This window comes from Coregonus clupeaformis, unplaced genomic scaffold, assembly GCF_020615455.1.
Source record: "Coregonus clupeaformis isolate EN_2021a unplaced genomic scaffold, ASM2061545v1 scaf1210, whole genome shotgun sequence".
NCBI lineage: Eukaryota > Metazoa > Chordata > Actinopteri > Salmoniformes > Salmonidae > Coregonus > Coregonus clupeaformis.
Window position 1 is genome coordinate 124,437 of NW_025534664.1, and position 27,133 is coordinate 151,569.

At 45.8% G+C, this 27,133-nt stretch overlaps 1 protein-coding gene across 3 annotated transcripts; it reads left to right on the plus strand.

The window, feature by feature from the left end:
* The first annotated feature begins 5,117 nt into the window (after nt 1-5,117).
* LOC121562054 (metallophosphoesterase 1) lies at nt 5,118-25,208 on the plus strand. Of its 3 annotated transcripts, none has more exons than XR_005999386.2 (10): nt 5,118-5,727; nt 5,990-6,098; nt 6,406-6,509; nt 6,941-7,021; nt 15,938-16,049; nt 16,214-16,282; nt 16,892-17,014; nt 18,599-18,739; nt 22,678-23,769; nt 23,811-25,208. XR_005999386.2 is itself a non-coding variant. In XM_041874442.2 (9 exons), the coding sequence occupies exons 1-9, from the start codon at nt 5,468-5,470 to the stop codon at nt 22,894-22,896; spliced, it is 1,218 nt and encodes a 405-aa protein (XP_041730376.1). In that variant the 5' UTR covers nt 5,118-5,467; the 3' UTR covers nt 22,897-25,208. The 3 variants fall into 3 exon arrangements, 1 of the variants encoding a protein (XP_041730376.1); XR_005999387.1 differs by having other exon boundaries at nt 22,678-23,550; nt 23,770-25,208; XM_041874442.2 differs by having other exon boundaries at nt 22,678-25,208.
* The last annotated feature ends 1,925 nt before the right edge of the window (nt 25,209-27,133 follow it).

A 27,133-nucleotide genomic window follows, 5' to 3' on the forward strand; every position in this document is an offset into this window, starting at 1 on the left:
TGAAATATCTTGTTCAATCTGTGGTAGTACTGTTATTGTTTTAATCATTTGTTTGATGACATGTTGGCCTCTGCAGCAGATCTACTGTTATCTGACCTTGTCTCAATTAAACGTACCTGCGGTGGTTGTCTATGATAATATGACACAAAGCAATCAGCATTTATGAAAGGCTACTAAACAGTACCTGAATGCGTTTGGTTGTAGTTACACGCCTTGACGCTAGGTGGCAACCGTTCGCATTTACGGCATAGAGAGCACACTGAACATGCCAAAGAAGAAGAACTTCAGCAACATGGCGTGGGAAGCAGCAGGCAGGTCAGCAAGATCAACACAGTGGTCGGTTGGCGAGAGAGAGCGCACCGTGGAGCTTGTGCTGATTGGAAAATGGCGGAAGCGGATGTTCTGTTTGAATCAGATGGCGTCTTTAGTGGAGATGACAGTAAGAGTGGTGATAACAGTGAGAGTGGTGATGACAGTAAGAGTGGTGATGAGTTACAGTGGAGAAAGAATAAGAGAAGTGAAGTGGAACCTAGTCAATCCAGACCTAGTCAATCCAGACCTAGTCAATCCAGACCTAGTTCTGAGTCATTTTGGTTGGAATAAGGGTTTTGGATCGATGTTGTTACCTGGGAGATCCGTTTGAAGTCTCTGTTTAAATTGTGGATGAGGTGGATGAGGTATATGAGGTGCATGAGGTGGATGAGGTATATGAGGTGGATGAGGTATATGAGGTGGATGAGTTGGATGAGGTGAATGAGGTGGATGAGGTATATGAGGTGGATGAGGTATATGAGGTGGATGAGTTGGATGAGGTGAATGAGGTGGATGAGGTATATGAGGTGGATGAGTTGGATGAGGTATATGAGGTGGACGAGGTGGATGAGGTGGATGAGGTATATGAGGTGGATGAGGTGGATGAGGTATATGAGGTGGATGAGTTGGATGAGGTGGATGAGGTGTATGAGGTGGATGAGGTATATGAGGTGGATGAGGTGGATGAGGTGGATGAGGTATATGAGGTGGATGAGGTGGATGAGGGATATGAGGTGGATGAGGTGGATGAGGTATATGAGGTGGATGAGGTGGATGAGGTATATGAGGTGGATGAGTTGGATGAGGTGTATGAGGTGTATGAGGTGGATGAGGTGGATGAGGTATATGAGGTGGATGAGTTGGATGAGGTGGATGAGGTGGATGAGGTGGATGAGGTGGATGAGGTATATGAGGTGGATGAGGTGGATGAGGTGGATGAGGTATATGAGGTGGATGAGGTGGATGAGGGATATGAGGTGGATGCGGTGGATGAGGAATCAGCCCAGAACTACACGGGAGGTTCTTGTCAATGATCTCAAGGCAGCTGGGACCATAGTCACCAAGAAAACAATTGATAACACACTACGCCGTGAAGGACTGAAATCCTGCAGCGCCCGCAAGGTCCCCCTGCTCAAGAAAGCACATATGCAGGGCCGTCTGAAGTTTGCCAATGAACATCTGAATGATTCAGAGGAGAACTGGGTGAAAGTGTTGTGGTCAGATGAGACCAAAATCGAGCTCTTTGGCATCAACTCAACTCGCTATGTTTGGAGCAGGAGGAATGCTGCCTATGACCCCAAGAACACCATCCCCACCGTCAAACATGGAGGTGGGAAACATTATGCTTTGGGGTGTTTTTCTGCTAAGGGGACAGGACAACTTCACCGCATCAAAGGGACGATGGACGGGGCCATGTGCTGTCAAATCTTGGGTGAGAACCTCCTTCCCTCAGCCAGGGCATTGAATTTGGGTCTTGGATGGGTATTCCAGCATGACAATGACCCAAAACACATGGCCAAGGCAACAAAGGAGTGGCTCAAGAAGAAGCACATTAAGGTCCTGGAGTGGCCTAGTCAGTCTCCAGACCTTAATCCCATAGAAAATCTGTGGAGGGAGCTGAAGGTTCGAGTTGCCAAACGTCAGCCTCGAAACCTTAATGACTTGGAGAAGATCTGCAAAGAGGAGTGGAACAAAATCCCTCCTGAGATGTGTGCAAACCTGGTGGCCAACTACAAGAAACGTCTGACCTCTGTGATTGCCAACAAGGGTTTTGCCACCAAGTACTAAGTCATGTTTTGCAGAGGGGTCAAATACTTATTTCTCTCATTAAAATGCAAATCAATTTATAACATTTTTGACATGCGTTTTTCTGGATTTGTTTGTTGTTATTCTGTCTCTCACTGTTCAAATAAACCTACCCTTAAAATGATAGACTGATCATGTCTTTGTCAGTGGGCAAAAGTACAAAATCAGCAGGGGATCAAATACTTTTTTCCCTCACTGTATATATGAGATATATGAGGTGGATGAGGTATATGAGGTGAATGAGGTATATGAGGTGGATGAGGTATGTGAGGTGGATGAGGTATATGAGCTGGATGAGGTATATGAGGTGGATGAGATATATGAGGTGGATGAGGTATATGAGGTATATGAGTTGGATGAGGTGGATGAGGTATGTGAGGTGGATGAGGTATATGAGGTGGATGAGGTGGATGAGGTATATGAGGTGGATGAGGTGGATGGGGTGGATGAGGTATATGAGGTGGATGAGGTGGATGAGGTATATGAGGTGGATGAGGTGGATGAGTTGGATGAGGTATATGAGGTGGATGAGTTGAATGAGGTGGATGAGGTATATGAGATATATGAGGTGGATGAGGTGGATGAGGTATATGAGGTATATGAGTTGGATGAGGTGGATGAGTTGGATGAGGTATATGAGGTGGATGAGGTATATGAGGTGGATGAGGTGGATGAGGTATATGAGGTGGATGAGGTATATGAGGTGGATGAGGTGGATGAGGTATATGAGGTGGATGAGTTGGATGAGGTGGATGAGGTATATGAGGTGGATGAGGTATATGAGGTATATGAGTTGGATGAGGTATATGTGGTGGATGAGGTGGATGAGGTATATGAGGTGGATGAGGTATATGAGGTATATGAGGTGGATGAGGTATATGAGGTGGATGAGTTGGATGAGGTGGATGAGGTATATGAGGTGGATGAGGTATATGAGGTGGATGAGGTATATGTGGTGGATGAGGTGGATGAGGTGGATGAGGTATATGAGGTGGATGAGGTATATGAGGTATATGAGGTGGATGAGGTGGATGAGGTATATGAGGTGGATGAGGTATATGAGGTGGATGAGGTGGATGAGGTATATGAGGTGGATGAGGTGGATGAGGTATATGAGGTGGATGACCATTTCCGGAGACCTTCTCCCTTACCTCACCTCGCTCATCAACTCATCCTTGACCGCTGGCTATGTCCCTTCCGTCTTCATGAGAGCGAGAGTTGCACCCCTTCTCAAAAAACCTACACTCGATCCCTCCGATGTCAACAACTACAGACCAGTATCCCTTCTTTCTTTTCTCTCCAAAACTCTTGAGCATGCCGTCTTTAGCCAACTCTCTTGCTATCTCTCTCTGAATGACCTTCTTGATCCAAACCAGTCAGGTTTCAAGACTGGTCATTCACCTGAGACTGCTCTTCTCTGTGTCACGGAGGCTCTCCGCACTGCTAAAGCTAACTCTCTCTCCTCTGCTCTTGTCCTTCTAGACCTGTCTGCTGCCTTTGATACTGTGAACCATCAGATCCTCCTCTCCACCCTCTCCGAGTTGGGCATCTCCGGCGCGGCTCACTCTTGGATTACGTCCTACCTGACAGGTCGCTCCTACCAGGTGGCGTGGCGAGAATCTGTCTCCGCACCACATGCTCTCACCACTGGTGTCTCCCAGGGCTCAGTTCTAGGCCCTCTCCTATTCTCGCTATACACCAAGTCACTTGGCTCTGTCATATCCTCACATGGCCTCTCCTATCATTGCTACGCAGACGACACACAATTAATTTTCTCCTTTCCCCCTTCTGATAACCAGGTGGCGAATTGCATCTCTGCATGTCTGGCAGACATATCAGTGTGGATGATGGATCACCACCTCAAGCTGAACCTCGGCAAGACGGAGCTGCTCTTCCTCCCGGGGAAGGACTGCCCGTTCCATGATCTCGCCATCACGGTTGACAACTCCGTTGTGTCCTCCTCCCAGAGTGCAAAGAGCCTTGGCGTGACCCTGGACAACACCCTGTCGTTCTCCGCTAACATCAAGGCGGTGACCCGATCCTGTAGGTTCATGCTATACAACATTCGCAGAGTACGACCCTGCCTTACACAGGAAGCGGCACAGGTCCTAATCCAGGCACTTGTCATCTCCCGTCTGGATTACTGCAACTCGGAGGACGGGACAGAGTACTGGGTGGTGAGGAACAACTGGGTACGTCTCCACACACACACCTACCTACCTACCTACTTACCTTGTGGGGACACACAATTCAGTCCCATCCAAAATCCTATTTTCCCTAACTATAAATGGTGGAACAAGCTCCCTCACGACGCCAGGACAGCGGAGTCACTCACCACCTCTTTAAGGAATACCTGGGTTAGGATAAAAGTAATCCTTCTACCCTCCCCCACCAAAAAAATTAATAATAATAATAATTTGATATATTGTAAAGTGGTTGTCCCACTGGCTATCATAAGGTGAATGGACCAATTTGTAAGTCGCTCTGGATAAGAGCGTCTGCTAAATGACGAAAATGTCAATATAAATGAAAATGTAAAATGTTATATTGAAGAGTATGTCAAGAGATACTACTGTCCACTCAGTGTCAGAACCAGAACCATTACATTACAGCATGTTAAGAGATACCACCGTCCACTCAATTCAGTGTAAACTGAAGGTCCTGTGACAGACTGTACTGAAACACACTGCACAGTAACTCTGCATCGGGCTGTTGGACTGCTGTTAGCGAATGTTATGGAAGAATAAACAAGGATTTTGCCTTTTCATTTGTTCAGTAAAACATGGAAATATCAAACTGGTTAAGCAGGTAACTGGTACTGTGCCTTACGGCTGTTCATCGGTCCTCTTAAGACATTGTTAGGATAATCTGGTTAGTTATGCTCCTGAGCGCTTTTTAGATTGGCCAACTAGCTAATCTGAGAGCCCAGTCATGATGGTCCCACTCAAAAAATACATGTATGTATTTGTAGGCTATATTATAATTTTAATCAAGGAATCATTATTATTACAGTGTGGTGTAAATGAAGGCTGTATTATTCATATGATTTTAACCCCAACTTGAATGGGGACCTATCGCAAAAACAGCGTCTTCTAGCTCGCTCAGCCGTCAACAGTCCACTCGACTGCTTAATCAGGGAGATAAGGTTATCGGTCGCCGTTCAGATCTTTGAATTGCAAAAACATACAGTTATTTCTCTACAACTGTGCACAATGCGATGAGAACGGCACGCAGACATTCTGATATTTAGGTTTGAAAAAAAGAAGAAAAAAAGAAAGATGCCTGGTGAAGCGCGGCTACATCAGTGTGCCTCTACTGCAGGCCATCTGAACACCACAACGATTGAGATATGATGTCGGGCTTGAACGTGGCATGCAGCGCCGTTATTGTCCTGTTCGGAGCGGTTTGCAGCGTTTTCATATTCTGTGAGTATCTGATTTATTACGCCGCGATATTACAGTGTGGTTGGCCAGGGATCGACCGTGGTGCGCCGGCGGGTGAGAAGAGCGCAAACGGGCAGCCAAATGCGGAAGTTATGCGCGCTATGGTGCTTTCAGACACGCACCTCCTCGGCGCTGTCGGAGGACACTGGTTCGACAAACTGCGAAGGTAATTGATCCTCATGAATAGATCTAACTATGCATTTTGAAATAAATACATGTATATTTTGCATATACTTTGTGAGCTAGTTTGTATTATAAGGTATGCATAAGATGCGTACGTCCTCGACTCTCCTTATCAGCCAATATCCACGCTGTCTCCAAGATGATTAGAGCAGCAGTCGTAAACAATAACAACAGAGCGGGTAATGCATGGCGCACTGAGCTGACGGTTGACTGACTGTGTGTCGGTCTGTCTCTGTGCCACCCAGAGAATGGCAGATGGAACGGGCTTTCCAGACCGCCCTGACACTGCTCAGGCCCGAGGTCGTTTTTATTCTGGGAGACGTGTTCAACGAGGGGAAGTGGAGCTCTCCAAAGGTACGTGGCCATAAAAGTTCGTTATATAGGGTACTGCGGCGAATTCGGGGGTTGTCTAATTGGGATTCGAACCTACAACTTAGTCTTAGCCATTATGCAAAGAAGTTTGGGTGAGAGCGTCTGCTAAGTGACTAAAATATAAATGTAAATCCAAACCTGTTGCGGCGTTGATGTTATTCTAGCGGCAAGAGGCAAAAACTGAACATTGTATGTAACAGCCCTAGACCTACTGTATTTATTACTATTGTTCCCAACATGTCTATGTAATATTATATATATATCCAACTTGCTCTTATTCCCTCCACAGAACTGGGAGGATGATGTTCATCGTTTCCAGAAGGTGTTCAGACATCCCAGTGACACAGAGCTGGTAGTGCTGGTTGGAAACCACGACGTCGGCTTCCACTACGAGTAGGTTTCCGTCCATCAGCATTAAGCCGTAGACTCTATACTGTCTCCCAACTTGGCATGCCCATACTTTAAACCTGGCTTATCAATGTTCTTAAGTCAACGAGGCCTATTCAGAATATATGTTTTTTTTTGCCTTCTATAGCAGTTCGGGGATTGCAGAATGGCCAAAGCAAACGGTGGAATAGTGAAATGCTTCAAAATGTACAGAACCGGCCTAGTACTGTACAGTAGCCTCTGTGTTCTTTAACATTCTTCATACATGATGTATTGTATGTAAATTGTACGTATTGTATGTAAACAGAGATGAAAACAGTTCAACCTTCAAAAGAAGCTTGTAGTAGCCGATGAAAAGTCTCACAAATAATACAAACAGCTTGTTTGTACTTGACTACACTAACCTCTAACCGGCTTGGTTCTCTCTCCTCCTGAAGAATGGACTGGTTCAAGTTACAGCGCTTTGAGAAGGCCTTCAATACCACCTCCACCAGAATGGTCACCAAGAAAGGAGTTAAGTAAGAGTCTCTCCCTCTCTCTCATTTAAGGGGCTTTATTGGCATGGGAAACATATTGCCAAAGCAGGTGAAATAGATAAAACAAAAGTTAAATAAACCATGAAGGCCTGAGTAAACATTACACTCACAAAAGTTACAAAATAATAAAGACATTTCAAATGTCATATGTCTACATACAGTACCAGTCAAACGTTTGTATACACCCAGGGTTTTTCTTTATTTTTACTATTTTCTATATTGTAGATTAATAGTGAAGACATCAAAACTATGAAATAACACATATGGAATCATGTAGTAACCAAAAAAGTGTTAAACAAATCAAAATATATTTTATATTTGAGATTCTTCAAATAGCCACCCTTTGCCTTGATGACAGCTTTGCACACTCTTGACATTCTCTCAACCAGCTTCACCTGGAATGCTTTTCCAACAGTCTTGAAGGAGTTCCCACATATGCTGAGCACTTGTTGGTTGCTTTTCCTTCACTCTGCGGTCCGACTCATCCCAAACCATCTCAATTGGGTTGAGGTCGGGGGATTGTGGAGGCCAGGTTATCTGATGCAGCACTCCATCACTCTTCTTCTTGGTAAAATAGCCCTTACACAGCCTGGAGGTGTGTTGGGTCATTGTCCTGTTGAAAAATAAATGATAGTCCCACTTAGACCAAACCAGATGGGATGGCGTATCGCTGCAGAATGCTGTGGTAGCCATGCTGGTTAAGTGTGTCTTGAATTCTAAATAAATCACAGACAGTGTCACCAGCAAAGCACCCTCACACCTCCTCCTCCATGCTTCATGGTGGGAACTACACATGCAGAGATCGTCCGTTAACCCACACCTAGTCTCACAAAGACACGGCAGTTGGAACCAAAAATCTCAAATTTGGACTCCAGACCAAAGGACAAATTTCCACCATTCTAATGTCCATTGCTCGTGTTTCTTGGCCCAAGCAGGCCTCTTCTTATTATTGGTGTCCTTTAGTAGTGGTTTCCTTGCAGCAATTCGACCATGAAGGCCTGATTCACACAGTCCCCTCTGAACAGTTGATGTTGAGGTGTGTCTGTGACTTGAACAATTTCTGAGGCTGGTAACTCTAATTAATTTATCCTCTGCAGCAGAGGTAACTCTGGATCTTCCATTCCTGTGGCGGTCCTCATGAGGGCCAGTTTCATCATAGCGCTTGATGGTTTTTGCGACAGCACTTGAAGAAACTTTCAAATTTCTTGAAACTTTCCGTATTGACTGACCTTCATGTCTTAAAGTAATGATGGACTGTCGTTTCTCTTTGCTTATTTGAGCTGTCCTTGCCATAATATGGACTTGGTCTTTTACCAAATAGGGCTATCTTCTGTATACCTTGTCACAGCACAACTGATTGGCTCAAACGCATTAAGGAAAGAAATTCCACAAATGAACTTAAGGCACACCTGTTAATTGAAATGCATTCCAGGTGACTACCTCATGAAGCTGGTTGAGAGAATGCCAAGAGTGTGCAAAGCTGTCATCAAGGCAAAGGGTGGCTATTTGAAAAAATGTTTGGTTACTACATGATTCCATATGTGTTATTTCATAGTTTTGATGTCTTCACTATTATTCTACAATGTAAAAAATTGTAAAAATAAAGAAAAACCCTTGAATGAGTAGGTGTGTCCAAACTTTTGACTGGTAGTGTACAGTGTTGTAATGATGTGCAAATTGTTAAAGTACAAAAGGGAAAATAAATAAACATAAATATAGGTTGTATTTACAATGGCGTTTGTTCTTCACTGGTTGCCCTTTTCATGTGGCAACAGGTCACAAATCTTGCTGCTGTGATGGCGCACTGTGGTATTTCACCCAATAGATACGGGAGTTTATCAAAATTGGATTTGTTTTCGAATTCTTTGTGGGTCTGTGTAATCTGAGGGAAATATGTGTCTCTAATGTGGTCATACATTTGGCAGGAGGTTAGGAAGTGCAGCTCAGTTTCCACCTCATTTTGTGGGCAGTGTGCACATAGCCTGTCTTCTCTTGAGAGCCAGGTCTGCCAATGGCGGCCTTTCTCAATAGCAAGGCTATGCTCACTGATTCTGTACATAGTCAAGGTCAGGTATTCTGCCACTGTGTACTCTCTGTTTAGGGCCAAATAGCATTCTAGTTTGCTCAGTTTTTTTGTAAATTCTTTCCAATGTGTCAAGTAATTCTGTTTTTTTTTCTCATGATTTGGTTGGGTCTAATTGTGTTGTTGTCCTGGGGCTCTGTGGGGTCTGTTTGTGAACAGAGCCCCATGACCAGCTTGCTTAGGGGACTCTTCTCCAGGTTCATCTCTCTGTAGGTGATGGCTTTGTTATGGAAGGTTTGGGAATTGCTTCCTTTAAGGTGGTTGTAGAATTTAACGGCTCTTTTCTGGATTTTGATAATTAGCATGTATCCGCCTAATTCTGCTCTGCATGCATTATTTGGTGTTTTACGTTGTACACAGAGGATATCTTTGCAGAATTTTGCATGCAGAGTCTCCATTTGGTGTTTGTCCCATTTTGTGAATTATTGCTTGGTGAGAGGACCCCAGACCTCACAACCTTAAAGGGCAAAGGGTTCTATAACTGATTCAAGTATTTTTAGCCAGATCCTAATTTGTATGTCGAATTTTACGTTCCTTTTGATGGCATAGAAGGCCCTTCTTGCCTTGTCTCTCAGATCGTTCACAGCTTTGTGGAAGTTACCTGTGGCACTGATGTTTAGGCCGAGGTATGTATAGTTTTTTGTGTGCTCTAGGGCAACGGTGTCTAGATGGAAAAAGTATTTGTGGTGCTGGCAACTGGACCTTTTTTTGGAACACAATTATTTTTGTCTTACTGAGATGTAAACTGATGGAGGGATTGTGCGTTCCTGGTGTAACTCGGGCGGTTGTTGTTGCCATCCTGTACCTGTCCCGCAGGTGTGGTGTTCGGATGTGCACGTGCTGTTACACGTGGTCTGCCACTGCGATCAGCTGTCCGTCCTGTCTCCCTGTAGCGCTGTCTTAGGCGTCTCAGTACGGACATTGCAATTTATTGCCCTGGCCACATCTGCAGTCCTCATGTTTTTCAGAGTCAGTAGAAAGGCCTCTTTAGTGTTTGTTCTTTGTTATAGAGCCAAAAATATTGTAGAAGTGGTTTATCCATACATCTCCATTTTGGATAGATAACTCTTCATGTTGTTGTTTGTTTAGAGTTTTCCAATTTTCCCAGAAGTGGTTAGAGTCTATGGATTCTTCAATTACATTGAGCTGATTTCTGACATGCTGTTCCTTCTTTTTCCGTAGTGTATTTCTGTATTGTTTTAGTGATTCACCATAGTGAAGGCGTAGGCTCAGGTTTTCTGGGTCTCTATGTTTTTGGTTGGATAGGTTTCTCAATTTCTTTCTTGTTTTTGCATTCTCCATCAAACCATTTGTCACTGTTAATTTTCGTAGGTTGTCTGCTTGAAATTTTTTGATTTGATAGGGAAGCTGAGATGTCAAATATACTGTTTAGGTTTTCTACTGCCAAGTTTACACCTTCACTATTACAGTGAAACATTTTGTCCAGGAAATTGTCTAGAAGGGATTGAATTAGTTGTTGCCTAATTGTTTTTTAGTACGTTTCCACACTACTTTCCTTCCGTATATAGCATTTATTAATATTATTCAGTTCCTTTGGCTTTGATGCCTAATGATTGAGCATAGCTCTGTTCAAGTAATGTGTGATTTTTCTGTGATCTGATAGGGGTGTCAGTGGACTGACTGTGAACGCTCTAAGAGACTCTGGGTTGAGGTCAGTGATAAAGTAGTCTACAGTACTACTGCCAAGAGATGAGCTATAGGTGTACCTACCTTAGGAGTCCCCTCGAAGCCTACCATTGACTATGTACATACCCAGCGTCCGACAGAGCTGCAGGAGTTGTGACCCGTTTTTGTTGGTTATGTTGTCGTAGTTGTGCCTAGGGGGGCATATGGGGGAGGGAATGCTGTCACATCCAGGTAGGTGTTTGTCCCCCTGTGTGCTGAGGGTGTCAGGTTCTTGTCCAGTTCTGGCATTTAGGTCACCACAGACTAGTACATGTCCCTGGGCCTGGAAATTGTTGACACCCCTTCTAGGATGGAGAATCTGTCATCGTTAAAGTATAGGGATTCTATTGGGGGGATATAGGTAGCACACGAGGACATTTTTCTCTGTTTAGATAATTTCCTTATTAATTTCTGGTCAGATGTAAAATGTTCCTGTTTTGACTATTTTAATAGAGTGGGTTAGGTCTGCTCTATACCAAATTAGCATACCCCCTGATCTCTTCTCTGTTTCACACCTGGTAGTTTGGTGGATGGGACTACCAGCTCTCTGTAACCTAGAGGGCAACCAGTGGGTCCGTCTCCTCTATACCATGTTTCTTGTAGGATGACAATGTCTTTATTTCCAATTTCTTTGATGAAGTCTGGGTTCCTGCTCTTTAGGCCAAAGGCAGATGACCTCAGGCCTTGGATATTCCAGGATGAGATAGTAAAAGCTTTGCGTTCCATAGTGTCTGGTGTTGTTTAGGCCCGGACCATCACAGTAGGTGTGAGCAGAGCATGTTGAGCATCTGATACATACCTCTTAGGATGGGTCTCTCCCTCTCTCTGTGCATGCTGGGAGTCTTTTGGAGTTTGAGAGTTCGTGTGGAGGGCTCTATCCTAACTTATTTTCTTGAATCTTTTCTTGGTCTTTTCTTTTCATTTGTTATTTTCTATGGTGGAGGGTTAATGCACTGTTTGTTTTAGCGGTACCCACTGTTTTTCTTACAAAGTTAGGGAGAAAGAGGACAGAGTTTTAGTTTCCTGGGATTTTGAACGGTGTGGTGTGCGCGGAGGAGACGCTGTCGTTACGGCGTGGATTCAGGTGTGTTCCTGAGAATGGAATTCAGGTGAAGGAGGTTCTGCTCGCAGTCGGCCAACAGGTAGGAGAATTTATACATTCCGCTACCAGAATGGACGAAGCTGGTTGGTTGTGTTCACGAAAAGAGTACATTTGGTGGGAAGGCTCATTGCTTGTGGAATATTTGTAAGGGGTGTGTTGGATGCCAATTTCTCCTCTTTCTACCTCTTCGACTAGGGTGGTAGTTGAAATTTGCCTCTGTTTATTACGGATGATCAAATCAGGAAATAGCTGAGTAGTTTTGGTAAGTTTGCTAGCGGTTTTCGTGTACTGTCGGCAGGTTTTCAGGCAGATGCCGTCAAGCATGTTGTTTCGTTCCAGAGGCAATTGTTCATGTTTCTGAATAACAATGAGCAACAGTTAAATGTGCATTTTAAAGTGAGGCATGGGGAGGGGCTCTATGCGGCATTTGCCAGCACATATAGTCTACGGTGCTTTGAGTGTGGGGATTTGGGGCATAAGAGCTTTGCGTGCCCACATAAAGGCAGTAGACAAGGTGAGGATACAAGCGCCAGTGGGTGAATATGTCAAACAAAAAAACGTACAGGTGTCGTTTCTGCAGGAGACGCATAGTGATGTGGTGAATGAAGTTGATTGGGGGCTCTGGTGGAAAGGGGCAAGTGTGCTGAGCAATGGGACAAATGTTAGTGCAGGGTTGGCAGTCCTTTTTGCACCAGGTCTGGTCGTAAAAATGTGCTCCTCAAAGGAGGTGTGTAGTGGTAGACTGCTTGTAGTAAAAGCAGAAATTAACTTCCTGGGGTTTTGTCCTTATAAATGTGTATGCGCCTAACACAGGTGTGTCTTGGACAGGAACTCTCACAGGCAGCGACTGGAACTGTACGATTGATTTTACGAAAGTCCGAAATGGGGAGGAGCCTCATTCAGGCTCATTAGGGGTGATAAGGGACATCATTAATCAGTTTGACCTAGTGAATGTTTGGAGAACTAGACATCCCAACACAAGACAGTACACATGGGTGAAGGTCTTTGGGGCTAGGGTGAGTGCAGCCCGGCTTGATCGATTGTACAGGAATCAGAGCAATAGGCTGTTTGGCGCTACCATTCTCCCGGTGGGTTTTTCGTATCACCACATAACCATGGCTCGGCTGTCTATTTCACCAGGGCCTCGGCAGGCATCCTATTGGAAGTTTAATGTAAAGCTCTTACAAGATGCCACTTTTTGCTCAGGTTCCCAGACTTTTTGGGAAAGGTGGGGGTAGCGAAGAGAGGAGTATGAGTCTCTGAGTCAATGGTGGGATGTGGGAAAAGTCCAAATTCTGCTTTTCTGTCAACAGTATACAGCTCTCTCATCATCAGAGGCTAGAAGAGTATTGGGGGAACTCGAGCGTAGTATTAGTGAGATGGAGGTAGAGCTGTTGGGGCAAGGCAATGTAGGCCTCCAGGCTAATCTAGCTGAACTACGTAGGGACCTGGGCAGTTTTTTCCAGGTTTAAAGCAAAGGGAGCACTTGTAAGAGCTAGGTTCTCTGTGCTCAAGGGGATGGATGCTCCCAGCTCCTTCTTCTTTGGTTTGGAAAGACAGAGTGGTGAAGCCAAGGGTATGCATTGTCTACGGCTGTCGGATGGGCAGGTGACCTCTGTGGTGGGGGAGATGCGGGAGCGGAACGTGGAGTTTTATACTGAGTTGTATAGGGCAGAACTGTGTGATCCTATGTGTGCTCAGGTTTTGTTTGCAGAACTCCCTAAGTTCTCTCTGGCACAGAGGGATGAAATGGACATTCCCCTGTTGTCCCATGAACTGGCAAAGGCCGTAACCCAGATATCCCCCAGCCGTGCACCGGGGGTCGATGGACTCACAGTGGAGTTTTATAAAAAATTCTGGGGAATAATTGGTATGGACCTCTTTTGCATGTTGCGTGAGTGCATTGGGGTAGGAGAGTTGCCGATGAGCTGCCATCGGGCGGCTCTGACTCTCCTGCCCAAAAAAGGGGACTTAAGAACTGGAGGCCTGTAGCATTGCTCTGTTTGGACTACAAGATATTTGCCAAGGTACTCGCTAACAGACTGAAGTCCCATCTGGACTCTATAGTACACAAGGACCAGACATAATGTGTACCGGGATGCTCAATCACGGACAACTTGTTCTTAATCAGGGACATGTTGGACTTGTCTAGAGGTTCTAATGTGAACTTTGGACTGGTCTCTTTAGACCAAGAGAAAGCTTTTTGATAGAGTGGACCATGAGTATCTGTTTAATGTGATGTCTGTGTTTGGGGAAAGGTTTTAGGCCTGTGTGAAGATGTTGTATGCTGGGGCATCATGTATGGTCAAGGTGGGAGGGGGGCTCAGTAGGCTAGTCTGGGTGAGGCGGGGCATTAGACAAGGATGCCCTCTATCAGGGCAGTTATATACACTAGCCATTGAGCCTTTTTTGGGCCTGATATGCAGGAGGCTGCAGGGAGTCTGCTGGACAGGCATGGGTGTGTTGACAGGCATAACAGTGTCGGCGTATGCAGATGACGTTTCTATGATGGGCAGGATATGCAGGTACTAGAGACTAGTCTGAAGGTACGAGGGAGCTTCGTCAGCTAACGTGAACTGGGGCAAGAGCAAAGCTCTGTTATGTGGGGCATGGTTCCAGGGGGTTGCAGTGGGGTTGTGAAGGGCTTAACATTTTGGGCGTGTACCTGGGCTCGGAGAGGTGGGTCAGGAAGAACTGGGAGGGGATGTTACAGGCAGTGGTGTCAAGACTGGCCAGGTGGAGGTGGCTCCTGTCCCAAGTGTCATATAGAGGGAGGGTATATACTATATAAAATCAACAACCTGGTGGCATCTTCCCTGTGGCATAAACTGGCCGTCCTCACCCTCCTCAGATTTTAACACTGAGCCTGGGGGAGTTTGAAGGGGTGGGAGGTAAAGCCTTCTACAACCTCTGTAAAAATCTGAGCCTAACAGGAGTGAAGGCACATCAGTGGCAGGGGGTATGTGGGGGCGGAGAGTATGGTGGGTATTTAGATGGAGGGGGCTCTACAAACTCCCAGTACCAAAGAGGTCAGGGGACGTCCAGCGGAGGGTTCTACATGGAGCCCTGGCCACTAACAGCTGGTTGGCACGGGTCGACCCGGGAGTCGGACAGGGGTGTCCTTTCTGTGGCGGCAGGTAGCTTAGTGGTTAAGAGCATTGTGCCAGTAACCGAAAGGTCGCTGGTTCAAATCCCAGAGCTGACTAGGTGAAAAATCTGTTGATGTGCCCTTGAGCAAGGCACTTAACCCTAATTGCTCCTGTAAGTCGCTCTGGATAAGAGCGTCTGCTAAATGACTAAAAATGTTTTTTTGTTTTTTTTGTGATGAGTGAAACTGTGATTCATGTGTTTTCTGTGTGCGCCAGGTTAATGCCATTAATGTCTCTGTTGGAATGTCTGTGTGAGAGGTTGGGGGTGGAGTTTATTGTCTGGATGTTTATAATGGAGTACAGGTATTCAAATAAGGAAAAGGCCAAATGTGTGTTGAATTTTCTGTTTGCTCAGGCAAAGTTGGCTATTTGGCTAACAAGGAGGAACAGGGTCAAAGGTGGGGGGATAACAGACCCTTTACTATTATTTAATGGGATGGTCTCTGCGCGCCTTAGTTCTATAAAATGATAAAAAGTGTGGAGATGTTTCAGGAGATATGGCTTGTCGGGGGGGTTGTCTGTACAGCTGGGGAAGATAGGTTGGATATACGGTTGTAGAGGTGGTGAGGTTTGGGTTATTGTGATGTGTGGTGTTGTTTTTGTATCGTGGGGTAGAGGGCAAGGTGAGTATGCAGTAAAAGGGATATTATTTTTTTTAAGGGGGGGTGGTGGTGGTGGTGAGGATTTAATTAAATGAGAATGTATCATTAAGTATCTCTCTCTCTTCCCCCTCTACCCTAAGGTGTCTCTGTCTCTCTCTCTACTATATAAACCCTAAGGTGTCTCTGTCTCTCTCTCTACTATATAAACCCTAAGGTGTTGTCTCTCTCTCTACTATATAAACCCTAAGGTGTCTCTCTCTGTGTGTGTCTCTCTAGCTTCCTATTGGTTAACAGCGTGGCGTTGCATGGTGACGGCTGTTCTATCTGCCAATCAGTGGAGAAACAGCTGTGCACACTCTCTAGGGACCTCAACTGTTCACTACTACAGGTGGTTCCTCTACCATACACACACACACACACACACACACACACACACACACACACACACACACAATCCAAGGACCTCAACTGTTCACTACAGGTAGGCACGCCCTCTGCCACACACGTTATGGAGTCCTTCTGACACGCCTGTTGTGTTTTGCTATCTGACAGAATTCCCAGTCCAGCGAATTATGTCGAGACGCATGGACCTACCCTCCTACACCACCCATTATCCTGCAGGTAGATATCCGCTCTTTATCACATGGTAATAACCACTATTATATAGTAATAACCACTATTACATGTAATAACCACTATTACATGGTAATAACCACTATTACATGGTAATAACCACTATTACATGGTAATAACCACTATCACATGGTAATAACCACTATCACATGGTAATAACCACTATCACATGGTAATAACCACTATCACATGGTAATAGCCACTATCACATGGTAATAGCCACTATCACATGGTAATAGCCACTATCACATGGTAATAACCACTATCACATGGTCATAACCACTATCACATGGTAATAACCACTATCACAAGTAATAACACTATTACATGGTAATAACCACTATTACATGGTAATAACCACTATTACATGGTAAAAACCACACAGTGTAATCATAACAGGTAATGAAAGGTAGAAGAGCTAGTTTTAATAATAAATAAGTATTTTTTAGTATTTTTTCTTGCATTGTTCTCAAAGAGTTGCTGAATTTCTTTTCACATTTCTAGTTTGCTCCTCTGTCCACGTGGCTTGATTGGAAAGCAAGGAATACTTACAGTATTCCAACAGCATACTTCTACCTCTGTCTGTCTGTCTCTCAGCATTACCCTCTGTACCGGGAGAGCGATGCGGGCTGTACGGGTCGGGACGCTGCTCCTTCTGAAGAGCGCCACCTGCTGTTCAGAGAGAAGTACGACGCGCTGTCTCAGGAGGCCTCTCACAGGGTACGTGGACCAATGACAGACTGGTCCCAGATCAGTTTGTGCTCTCGCCAACTCAATTGCTGTCATTGTCAAGCCCAGCATGTTTTGTATGACAACGAGTGACACGTAGTTAGCGCAACATTTGGTTTGGTCCGTCAGTAGTAGAATAAACAACAGTCAATCAATTATCCCATGTCAGACAACATTTTATAGATTGCTATCATGGCTGAATTATTGACCGGGCACCCAAGGCATGTGTCCAGGGGCCCTGACCTCCAGGGGCTCTGACCTCCAGGGGGCTCTGACCTCCAGGGGCTCTGACCTCCAGGGGCTCTGACCTCCAGGGGCCCTGACCTCCAGGGGCTCTGACCTCCAGGGGCCCTGACCTCCAGGGGCTCTGACCTCCAGGGGCTCTGACCTCCAGGGGCTCTGACCTCCAGGGGCTCTGACCTCCAGGGGGCTCCTGACCTCCAGGGGCCCTGACCTCCAGGGGCTCTGACCTCCAGGGGCCCTGACCTCCAGGGGGCTCTGACCTCCAGGGGGCTCTGACCTCCAGGGGCCCTGACCTCCAGGGGCTCTGACCTCCAGGGGCTCTGACCTCCAGGGGCTCTGACCTCCAGGGGGCTCCTGACCTCCAGGGGCTCTGACCTCCAGGGGCTCTGACCTCCAGGGGCTCTGACCTCCAGGGGCCCTGACCTCCAGGGGCTCTGACCTCCAGGGCTCCCTGACCTCCAGGGGCTCTGACCTCCAGGGGCTCTGACCTCCAGGGGGCTCTGACCTCCAGGGGCTCTGACCTCCAGGGGCTCTGACCTCCAGGGGCTCTGACCTCCAGGGGCCCTGACCTCCAGGGGCCCTGACCTCCAGGGGCTCTGACCTCCAGGGGCCCTGACCTCCAGGGGCCCTGACCTCCAGGGGCTCTGACCTCCAGGGGCTCTGACCTCCAGGGGGCCCCTGTTGATTTTGTTAGTCACTCACTCAGATATATGAACATGGCGTAAGTCATGGCAAAATGTGTAGAACTGCAGTAAATTAGCATTAAAACTGCAACATTTTCTCTCTGCCCCATGGCAAAATGAGTAGAATCACATACAATTTTTTTTTTTAACTGGATGTCTTCCACTAGACCCAGTGATGGTCCTGGATGTCTTCCACTAGACCCAGTGATGGTCCTGGATGTCTTCCACTAGACCCAGTGATGGTCCTGGATGTCTTCCACTAGACCCAGTGATGGTCCTGGATGTCTTCCACTAGACCCAGTGATGGTCCTGGATGTCTTCCACTAGACCCAGTGATGGTCCTGGATGTCTTCCACTAGACCCAGTGATGGTCCTGGATGTCTTCCACTAGACCCAGTGCTGGTCCTGGATGTCTTCCACTAGACCCAGTGATGGTTCTGGATGTCTTCCACTAGACCAGTGATGGTTCTGGATGTCTTCCACTAGACCCAGTGATGGTTCTGGATGTCTTCCACTAGACCCAGTGATGGTCCTGGAAGTCTTCCACTAGACCCAGTGATGGTCCTGGATGTCTATGATGTGGACAGTGGTCATCATGCTGCTGTCATTGACCTTTCACCAACAGAGCTTGCTTCTTCCCTTCCCCCAGCTGTTGCAGTGGTTTAAGCCCCGCCTGGTTCTCAGTGGCCACACCCACAGCGGCTGTCAGGTTCTCCATGACAACCAGTACCCAGAGATCAGTGTTCCGTCCTTCAACTGGAGGAACCGCAACAACCCCAGTTTTATCCTGGTAAGTCACTCAATCAGTAATAAATCCTCTCCTCTGGGACTCCCAAAACGTTTCACAATTGTGTTGTAGCCCTGAACTAGCTCCCCTGATTAACCTAGTCAAGGACTTGATGATTAGTTGACAAGTTGAATCAGCTGTGCAATAGATCAAACTAACTATTCCCCAACTCTGATGTTACCTTGATACCTCTTAACGTAAACAGAGCTGTTTTGTGCTTTAACCTTATCCTGTGCATTCGGAAAGTATTCAGACACCTGGACTTTTTCCACATTTTGTTACGTTACAGCCTTATCAATCTACACACAATACCCTATAATGACAAAGCAAAAACTGGTTTTTATTTTTTTTGAAAAAAAATAAAATAAAAACATAACATTTACATAAGTATTCAGACCCTTTACTCAGTACTTTGTTGAAGCACCTTTGGCAGCGATTGCAGCCTCGAGTCTTCTTCGGTATGACGCTACAAGCTTGGCACACCTGTATTTGGGGAGTTTCTCCCATTCTTCTCTGCAGATCCTCTCAAGCTCTGTCAGGTTGGATGTGGAGCGTCGCTGCACAGCTATTTTCAGGTCTCTCCAGAGATGTTAGATCGGTTTCAAGTCCGGGCTCTGGCTGGGCCACTCAAGGACATTCAGAGACTCCTGCTTAGGGTTGTTGTCCTGTTGGAAGGTGAACCTTCGCCCCAGTCTGAGGTCCTGAGCGCTCTGAAGCAGGTTTTCATCAAGGATCTCTCTGTACTTTGCTCCGTTCATCTTTGCCTCGATCCTGACTAATCTCCCAGTCCCTGCTGCTGAAAAACATCCACACAGCATGATGCTGCCACCACCATGCTTCACCGTAGGGATGATGCCAGGTTTCCTCCAGACGTGACGCTTGGCATTCAGGACAAAGAGTTCAATCTTGGTTTCATCAGACCAGAGAATCTTGTTTCTCATGGTCTGAGAGTCCTTTAGGTGCCTTTTGGCAAACTCCAAGCGGGCTGTCATGTGCTTTTTACTGATGAGTGGCTTCCATCTGGCCACTCTACCATAAAGGCCTGATTGGTGGAGTGCTGCAGAGATGGTTGTCCTTCTGGAAGGTTCTACCATCTCCACAGAGGAACTCTAGAGCTCTGTCAGAGTCACCATCGGGTTCTTGGTCACCTCCCTGACCAAGACCCTTCTACCCCATTTGCTCAGTTTGGTCGAGCGGCCAGCTCTAGGAAGAGTCTTGGTGGTTCCAAACTTCTTCTATTTAAAAATGATGGAGGCCACTGTGTTCTTGGGGACCTTCAATAATGCAGAATTGTTTTGGTACCCTTCCCCAGATCTGTGCCTCGACACAATCCTGTCTCTGAGCTCTACGGACAATTCCTTCGACCTCATGGCTTGGTTTTTGCTCTGACATGCACTGTCAACTGTGGGATCTTATATAGACAGGTGTGTGCCTTTCCAAATCATGTCCAATCAATTGAACTTACCACAGGTGGAATCCAGTCAAGTTGTAGAAACATCTCAAGGATGATCAATGGAAACAAGATGCACCTGAGCTCAATTTCGAGTCTCATAGCAAAGGGTCTGAATACTTATGTAAATACGTATTTGTATTTGTATTTTTGTATATACATTTGCAAAAATGTATAAAAACCTGTTTTCGCTTTGTCATTATGGGGTATTGTGTGTAGAATTAGGAAAATAATTTATTTAATCAATTTTAGAATAAGGCTGTAACGTAACAAAATGTGGAAAAAGGGAAGGGGTCTGAATACTTTCCGAATGCACTGTATGCCTTTGACAGAATACAGTTGAAGTCGGAAGTTTATATACACTTAGGTTGGAGTCATTAAAACTTGTTTTTCAACCACTCCACAAATTTCTTGTTAACAAACTATAGTTTTGGCAAGTCGGTTAGGACATCTACTTTGTGCATGACACAAGTAATTTTTCCAACAACTGTTTACAGACAGATTATTTCACTTATAATTCAAGGTATCACAATTCCAGTGGGTCAGAAGTTTACATACACTAAGTTGACTGTGCCTTTAAACAGCTTGGAAAATTCCAGAAAATTATGTAATGGCTTTAGAAGCTTCTGATAGGCTAATTGACATCATTTGAGTCAATTGGAGGTGTACCTGTGGATGTATTTCAAGGTCTACCTTCAAACTCAGTCCCTCTTTGATTGACATCATGGGAAAATCAAAAGAAATCAGCCAAGACCTCGGAAAAAAATGGTAGACCTCTACAAGTCTGGTTCATCCTTGGGAGAAATGTCCAAATGCCTGAAGGTACCACGTTCATCTGTACAAACAATAGTACGCAAGTATATACACCATGGGACCACGCAGCCATCATACCGCTCAGGAAGGAGACGCGTTCTGTTTCCTAGAGATGAACGTACTTTAGTGCGAAAAGTGCAAATCAATCCCAGAACAACAGCAAAAGGACCTTGTGAAGATGCTGGAGGAAACAGGTACAAAAGTATCTATATCCACAGTAAAACGAGTCCTATATCGACATAACCTGAAAGGCCACTCAGCAAGGAAGAAGCCACTGCTCCAAAACCGCCATAAAAAAGCCAGACTACGGTTTGCAACAGCACATGGGGACAAAGATCGTACTTTTTGGAGAAATGTCCTCTGGTCGGATGAAACAAAAATAGAACTGTTTGGCCATAATTACCATCGTTATGTTTGGAGGAAAAAGGGGGTTGCTTGCAAGCCATAGAACACCATCCCAACTGTGATGCACGGTGGTGGCAGCATCATGCTGTGGGGGTGCTTTGCTGCAGGAGGGACTGGTACACTTCACAAAATAGAATCATGAGGAAGGAAAATTATGTGGAAATATTGAAGCAACATCTCAAGACATCAGTCAGGAAGTTAAAGCTTGGTCGCAAATGGGTCTTCCATTTACATTTACATTTAAGTCATTTAGCAGACGCTCTTATCCAGAGCGACTTACAGTTAGTGAGTGCATACATTTTTCATACTGGCCCCCCGGGGAAACGAACCCACAACCCTGGCGTTGCAAGCACCATGCTCTACCAACTGAGCTACAGGGGACCTCTAGCCAGACAAACCTAGCTTATAAAGTAAAGTCTTATGGCTTTAGATTCTCCTTAAGTAGGTACATAAAAGTGTTCTAACAATAATATTAAATTGCCCTTAAGTACAATAAGTAGCTTAAACCTTATCAGCAAATTAAGCTAATGCTAGCACATACAACAAAGGCCACATATTCCTTTAATCAAAGCATTAATTGGCACCTCTGACTCATTGTTTTTCATAGCAGTCCTGGGTTATATTAATTAGGGCGCACAACAGAACACATTTTTAAAGCGCTTTGAAACAGAAAACGAAAATGAGCGTTCTTCCAAATGGACAATGACCCCAAGCATACTTCCAAAGTTGTAGCAACATGGCTTAAGGACAACAAAGTCAAGGTATTGGAGTGGCCATCACAAAGCCCTGACCTGAATCCTATAGAAAATGTGTGGGCAGAACTGAAAAAACGTGTGCGAGCAAGGAGCCCTACAAACCTGACTCAGTTACACCAGCTCTGTCAGGAGGAATGGGCCAAAATTCACCCAACTTATTGTGGGAAGCTTGTGCAAGGCTACCGGAAACGTTTGACCCAAGTTAAACAATTTAAAGGCAATGCTACCAAATACTAATTGAGTATATGTAAACCTCTGACCCACTGGGAATGTGATGAAAGAAATAAAAGTTGAAATAAATCATTCTCTCTACTATTATTCGGACATTTCACATTCTTAAAATAAAGTAGTGATCCTAACTGACCTAAGACAGGGAATTCTTACTAGGATTAAATGTCAGGAATTGTGAAAAACTGAGTTGAAATGTATTTGGCCAAGGTGTATGTACACTTCCGACTTCAACTGTATATACAGTATTACCTTTCTCTCTCCCTCTCTCTCTCTCTCTCCTCTCCCAGGGTTCGTTCTCCCCCGGCGGCTACGGCCTGTCTAAGTGTTTCCTCCCAGAGGAGACCACAGTGATAGCCCTCTACTGTTCTACCGGAGCCAGTCTCCTCCTCCTCCCTCTGGTCCACTGCCTGTGGATGAGAGGTCTCCTGCGGTGCCTCGACTTCTGTCCCATCAGCAAACACAAGTCTCTCAGACCGTCTCAGGTAGAGGTTGTCCCTGACTGCTGAATGATACAGGGTCAGATACTGTATGCTGTCATCCCTCTAATGCAGAGGTGGCTAAGCTGTCATCCCTCTAATGCAGAGGTGGCTACGCTGTCATCCCTCTAATGCAGAGGTGGCTACGCTGTCATCCCTCTAATGCAGTGAGGTGGCTACGCTGTCATCGCTCTAATGCAGTGAGGTGGCTACGCTGTCATCCCTCTAATGCAGTGAGGTGGCTACGCTGTCATCCCTCTAATGCAGCGAGGTGGCTACGCTGTCATCCCTCTAATGCAGTGAGGTGGCTACGCTGTCATCCCTCTAATGCAGAGGTGGCTACGCTGTCATCCCTCTAATGCAGCGAGGTGGCTACGCTGTCATCCCTCTAATGCAGTGAGGTGGCTACGCTGTCATCCCTCTAATGCAGAGGTGGCTACGCTGTCATCCCTCTAATGCAGAGGTGGCTACGCTGTCATCGCTCTAATGCAGAGGTGGCTACGCTGTCATCCCTCTAATGCAGAGGTGGCTAAGCTGTCATCCCTCTAATGCAGTGAGGTGGCTACGCTGTCATTGCTCTAATGCACAGGTGGCTACGCTGTCATCCCTCTAATGCAGAGGTGGCTACGCTGTCATCCCTCTAATGCAGTGAGGTGGCTACGCTGTCATCCCTCTAATGCAGAGGTGGCTACGCTGTCATCCCTCTAATGCAGAGGTGGCTACGCTGTCATCCCTCTAATGCAGTGGTGGCTACGCTGTCATTGCTCTAATGCACAGGTGGCTACGCTGTCATTGCTCTAATGCACAGGTGGCTACGCTGTCATCCCTCTAATGCAGAGGTGGCTACGCTGTCATCCCTCTAATGCAGTGAGGTGGCTACGCTGTCATCCCTCTAATGCAGAGGTGGCTACGTGGCTATGCTGTCATCCCTCTAATGCAGCGAGGTGGCTACGCTGTCATCCCTCTAATGCAGAGGTGTCTACGCTGTCATCCCTCTAATGCAGAGGTGGCTACGCTGTCATCCCTCTAATGCAGAGGTGGCTACGCTGTCATCCCTCTAATGCAGAGGTGGCTATGCTGTCATCCCTCTAATGCAGAGGTGGCTATGCTGTCATCCCTCTAATGCAGCGAGGTGGCTACGCTGTCATCCCTCTAATGCAGAGGTGGCTACGCTGTCATCCCTCTAATGCAGAGGTGGCTACGCTGTCATCCCTCTAATGCAGAGGTGGCTATGCTGTCATCCCTCTAATGCAGCGAGGTGGCTATGCTGTCATCGCTCTAATGCAGAGGTGGCTATGCTGTCATCCCTCTAATGCAGAGGTGGCTACGCTGTCATCCCTCTAATGCAGAGGTGGCTACGCTGTCATCCCTCTAATGCAGAGGTGGCTACGCTGTCATCCCTCTAATGCAGAGGTGGCTACGCTGTCATCCCTCTAATGCAGCGAGGTGGCTATGCTGTCATCGCTCTAATGCAGAGGTGGCTACGCTGTCATCGCTCTAATGCAGAGGTGGCTATGCTGTCATCCCTCTAATGCAGAGGTGTCAATGCTGTCATCCCTCTAATGAAGAGGTGTCAATGCTGTCATCCCTCTAATGAAGAGGTGACCAACACTCCTACTGGAGAGCTACTGGTACCTGCTTCACCCTATAGAACCGAACCGTACTCCGCTGGCTCAGATATTTTCTTTGGTCCAATTGTCCTTTCCAGTACGGTTCCAGCAACTATGATGGTTGCATTAGCAGGCTAGCCCAGTACAGCTCTGCTCGGGTTAGTAGAGTTCTCCAGGACCAGTGTTGACCAACCCTGCCTTAGTAGTACCCTAACAATTAGTACTGGGGATGCAGTAATCTGACTCTGGTTCTGTAGTTAAGTCCAGCTTCTACCTGGAGAGCACCTGTGTGTTGGAATCACGTTGGCTCTATTCATGGCATTTCTATCTACACATATGGTGGCCCCTGAAAGTATTAAGGTTCACAGTCTCCCATCTCCCTCTGGGCCTGTATTCATGAAGCATCTCAGAGCAGGAGCGCCGATCTAGGATCAGGTCTATTCCTGTCCATGGAATCTCATTCAATGTGATCTTAAAGGCAAAACTGATCCTAGATCAGAGGCTTTTTAAATACAGGCTCTGACCTCCACTGTCTGTATCTACAGTACAGAAGTCCAATAGAAGATATGCATGTCTTCAACCAGCATTTGATGTCTAAAGACGCACACAGATCCTATGGCCCTACAGTGTCAATGTGCTTATTTTAAAGACTTTTGTCTCGCAGCTGTTCTTTCTGTGCCAAATGTATGTAAATTCCTGATGTAAATGATAATAAAGCAGATTATGTCAACAGTATAGAGTTCAGGGTGAATTTGTTGCGACTAGATCAAATGCGGCAGAACCATATTCATCTAGTGGTGGAAACACTTTTCTATTACAGTGGTTTGATACCAGTTAACCAGGAACTAACTAGGCACGAACTGTCACTGAGGTTTCAATAGTTATCGACTGCTATTATTACCACCGGAATGACACAGTGACTCCGTAAAGAAAGTGCAACATGAGCAGTTTGTTGTTAAAAAAAAAGAAGAAGAAGGTGGAAAGTGGCCTGGGATCCATAGCAACCTATTTAAAGAAACTGTCACCGTCTATACATCACACTGCATATGAAGTGACTTGGCCTAAAAGACCTACAAGTAAAACATAGATGGGCTTAAAGGGGCTGCTTCAAACATAGACCGCGCTATACCTCCAGAGAACGCTATACCTCCAGACCACGCTATACCTCCAGACCACGCTATACCTCCAGACCACGCTATACCTCCAGACCACGCTATACCTCCAGACCACGCTATACCTCCAGACCACGCTATACCTCCAGACCACGCTATACTTCCAGAGAACTACAACTCACAACAAGAACTACAACTCACAACAGGGCCTATAAGGGCTCTGGTCTAAAGTAGTGCACTATATAGGGAATAGGGTTCCATTCTCTGGTCTAAAGTAGTGCACTATATAGGGAATAGGGTGCCATCCTCTGGTCTAAAGTAGTGCACTATATATGGAATAGGGTGCCATTCTCTGGTCTAAAGTAGTGCACTATATATGGAATAGGGTGCCATTCTCTGGTCTAAAGTAGTGCACTATATAGGGAATAGGGTGCCATTCTCTGGTCTAAAGTAGTGCACTATATAGGGAATAGGGTGCCATTCTCTGGTCTAAAGTAGTGCACTATATAGGGAATAGGGTGCCATTCTCTGGTCTAAAGTAGTGCACTATATAGGGAATAGGGTGCCATTCTCTGGTCTAAAGTAGTGTACTATATAGGGAATAGGGTGCCATTCTCTGGTCTAAAGTAGTGCACTATATAGGGAATAGGGTGCCATTCTCTGGTCTAAAGTAGTGCACTATATAGGGAATAGGGTGCCATTCTCTGGTCTAAAGTAGTGCACTATATAGGGAATAGGGTGCCATTCTCTGGTCTAAAGTAGTGCACTATATAGGGAATAGGGTACCATTCTCTGGTCTAAAGTAGTGCACTATATAAGGAATAGGGTGCCATTCTCTGGTCTAAAGTAGTGCACTATATAGGGAATAGGGTGCCATTCTCTGGTCTAAAGTAGTGCACTATATAGGGAATAGGGTGCCATTCTCTGGTCTAAAGTAGTGCACTATATAGGGAATAGGGTGCCATTCTCTGGTCTAAAGTAGTGCACTATGTAGAGAATAGGGTGCCATTCTCTGGTCTAAAGTAGTGCACTATATAGGGAATAGGGTGCCATTCTCTGGTCTAAAGTAGTGCACTATATAGGGAATAGGGTGCCATTCTCTGGTCTAAAGTAGTGCACTATATAGGGAACAGGGTGCCATTCTCTGGTCTAAAGTAGTGCACTATATAGGGAATAGGGTGCCATTCTCTGGTCTAAAGTAGTGCACTATATAGGGAATAGGGTGCCATTCTCTGGTCTAAAGTAGTGCACTATATAGGGAATAGGGTGCCATTCTCTGGTCTAAAGTAGTGCACTATATAGGGAATAGGGTGCCATTCTCTGGTCTAAAGTAGTGCACTATATAGGGAATAGGGTGCCATTCTCTGGTCTAAAGTAGTGCACTATATAGGGAATAGGGTGCCATTCTCTGGTCTAAAGTAGTGCACTATATAGGGAATAGGGTGCCATTCTCTGGTCTAAAGTAGTGCACTATATAGGGAATAGGGTGCCATTCTCTGGTCTAAAGTAGTTGATAGAGGAATGTGTTAATGTGACTGAAGTATT

Excerpts from the sequence above, each read along its gene's own strand:
- LOC121562054 (XM_041874442.2), top strand. The coding sequence starts at position 5,468 with ATGATGTCGGGCTTGAACGTGGCATGCAGCGCCGTTATTGTCCTGTTC. Across the intron at positions 6,099-6,405 it reads GGAAGTGGAGCTCTCCAAAG|AACTGGGAGGATGATGTTCA; the intron begins GTACGTGGCCAT and ends TTCCCTCCACAG. Across the intron at positions 17,015-18,598 it reads CTCAGGAGGCCTCTCACAGG|CTGTTGCAGTGGTTTAAGCC; the intron begins GTACGTGGACCA and ends CCCTTCCCCCAG.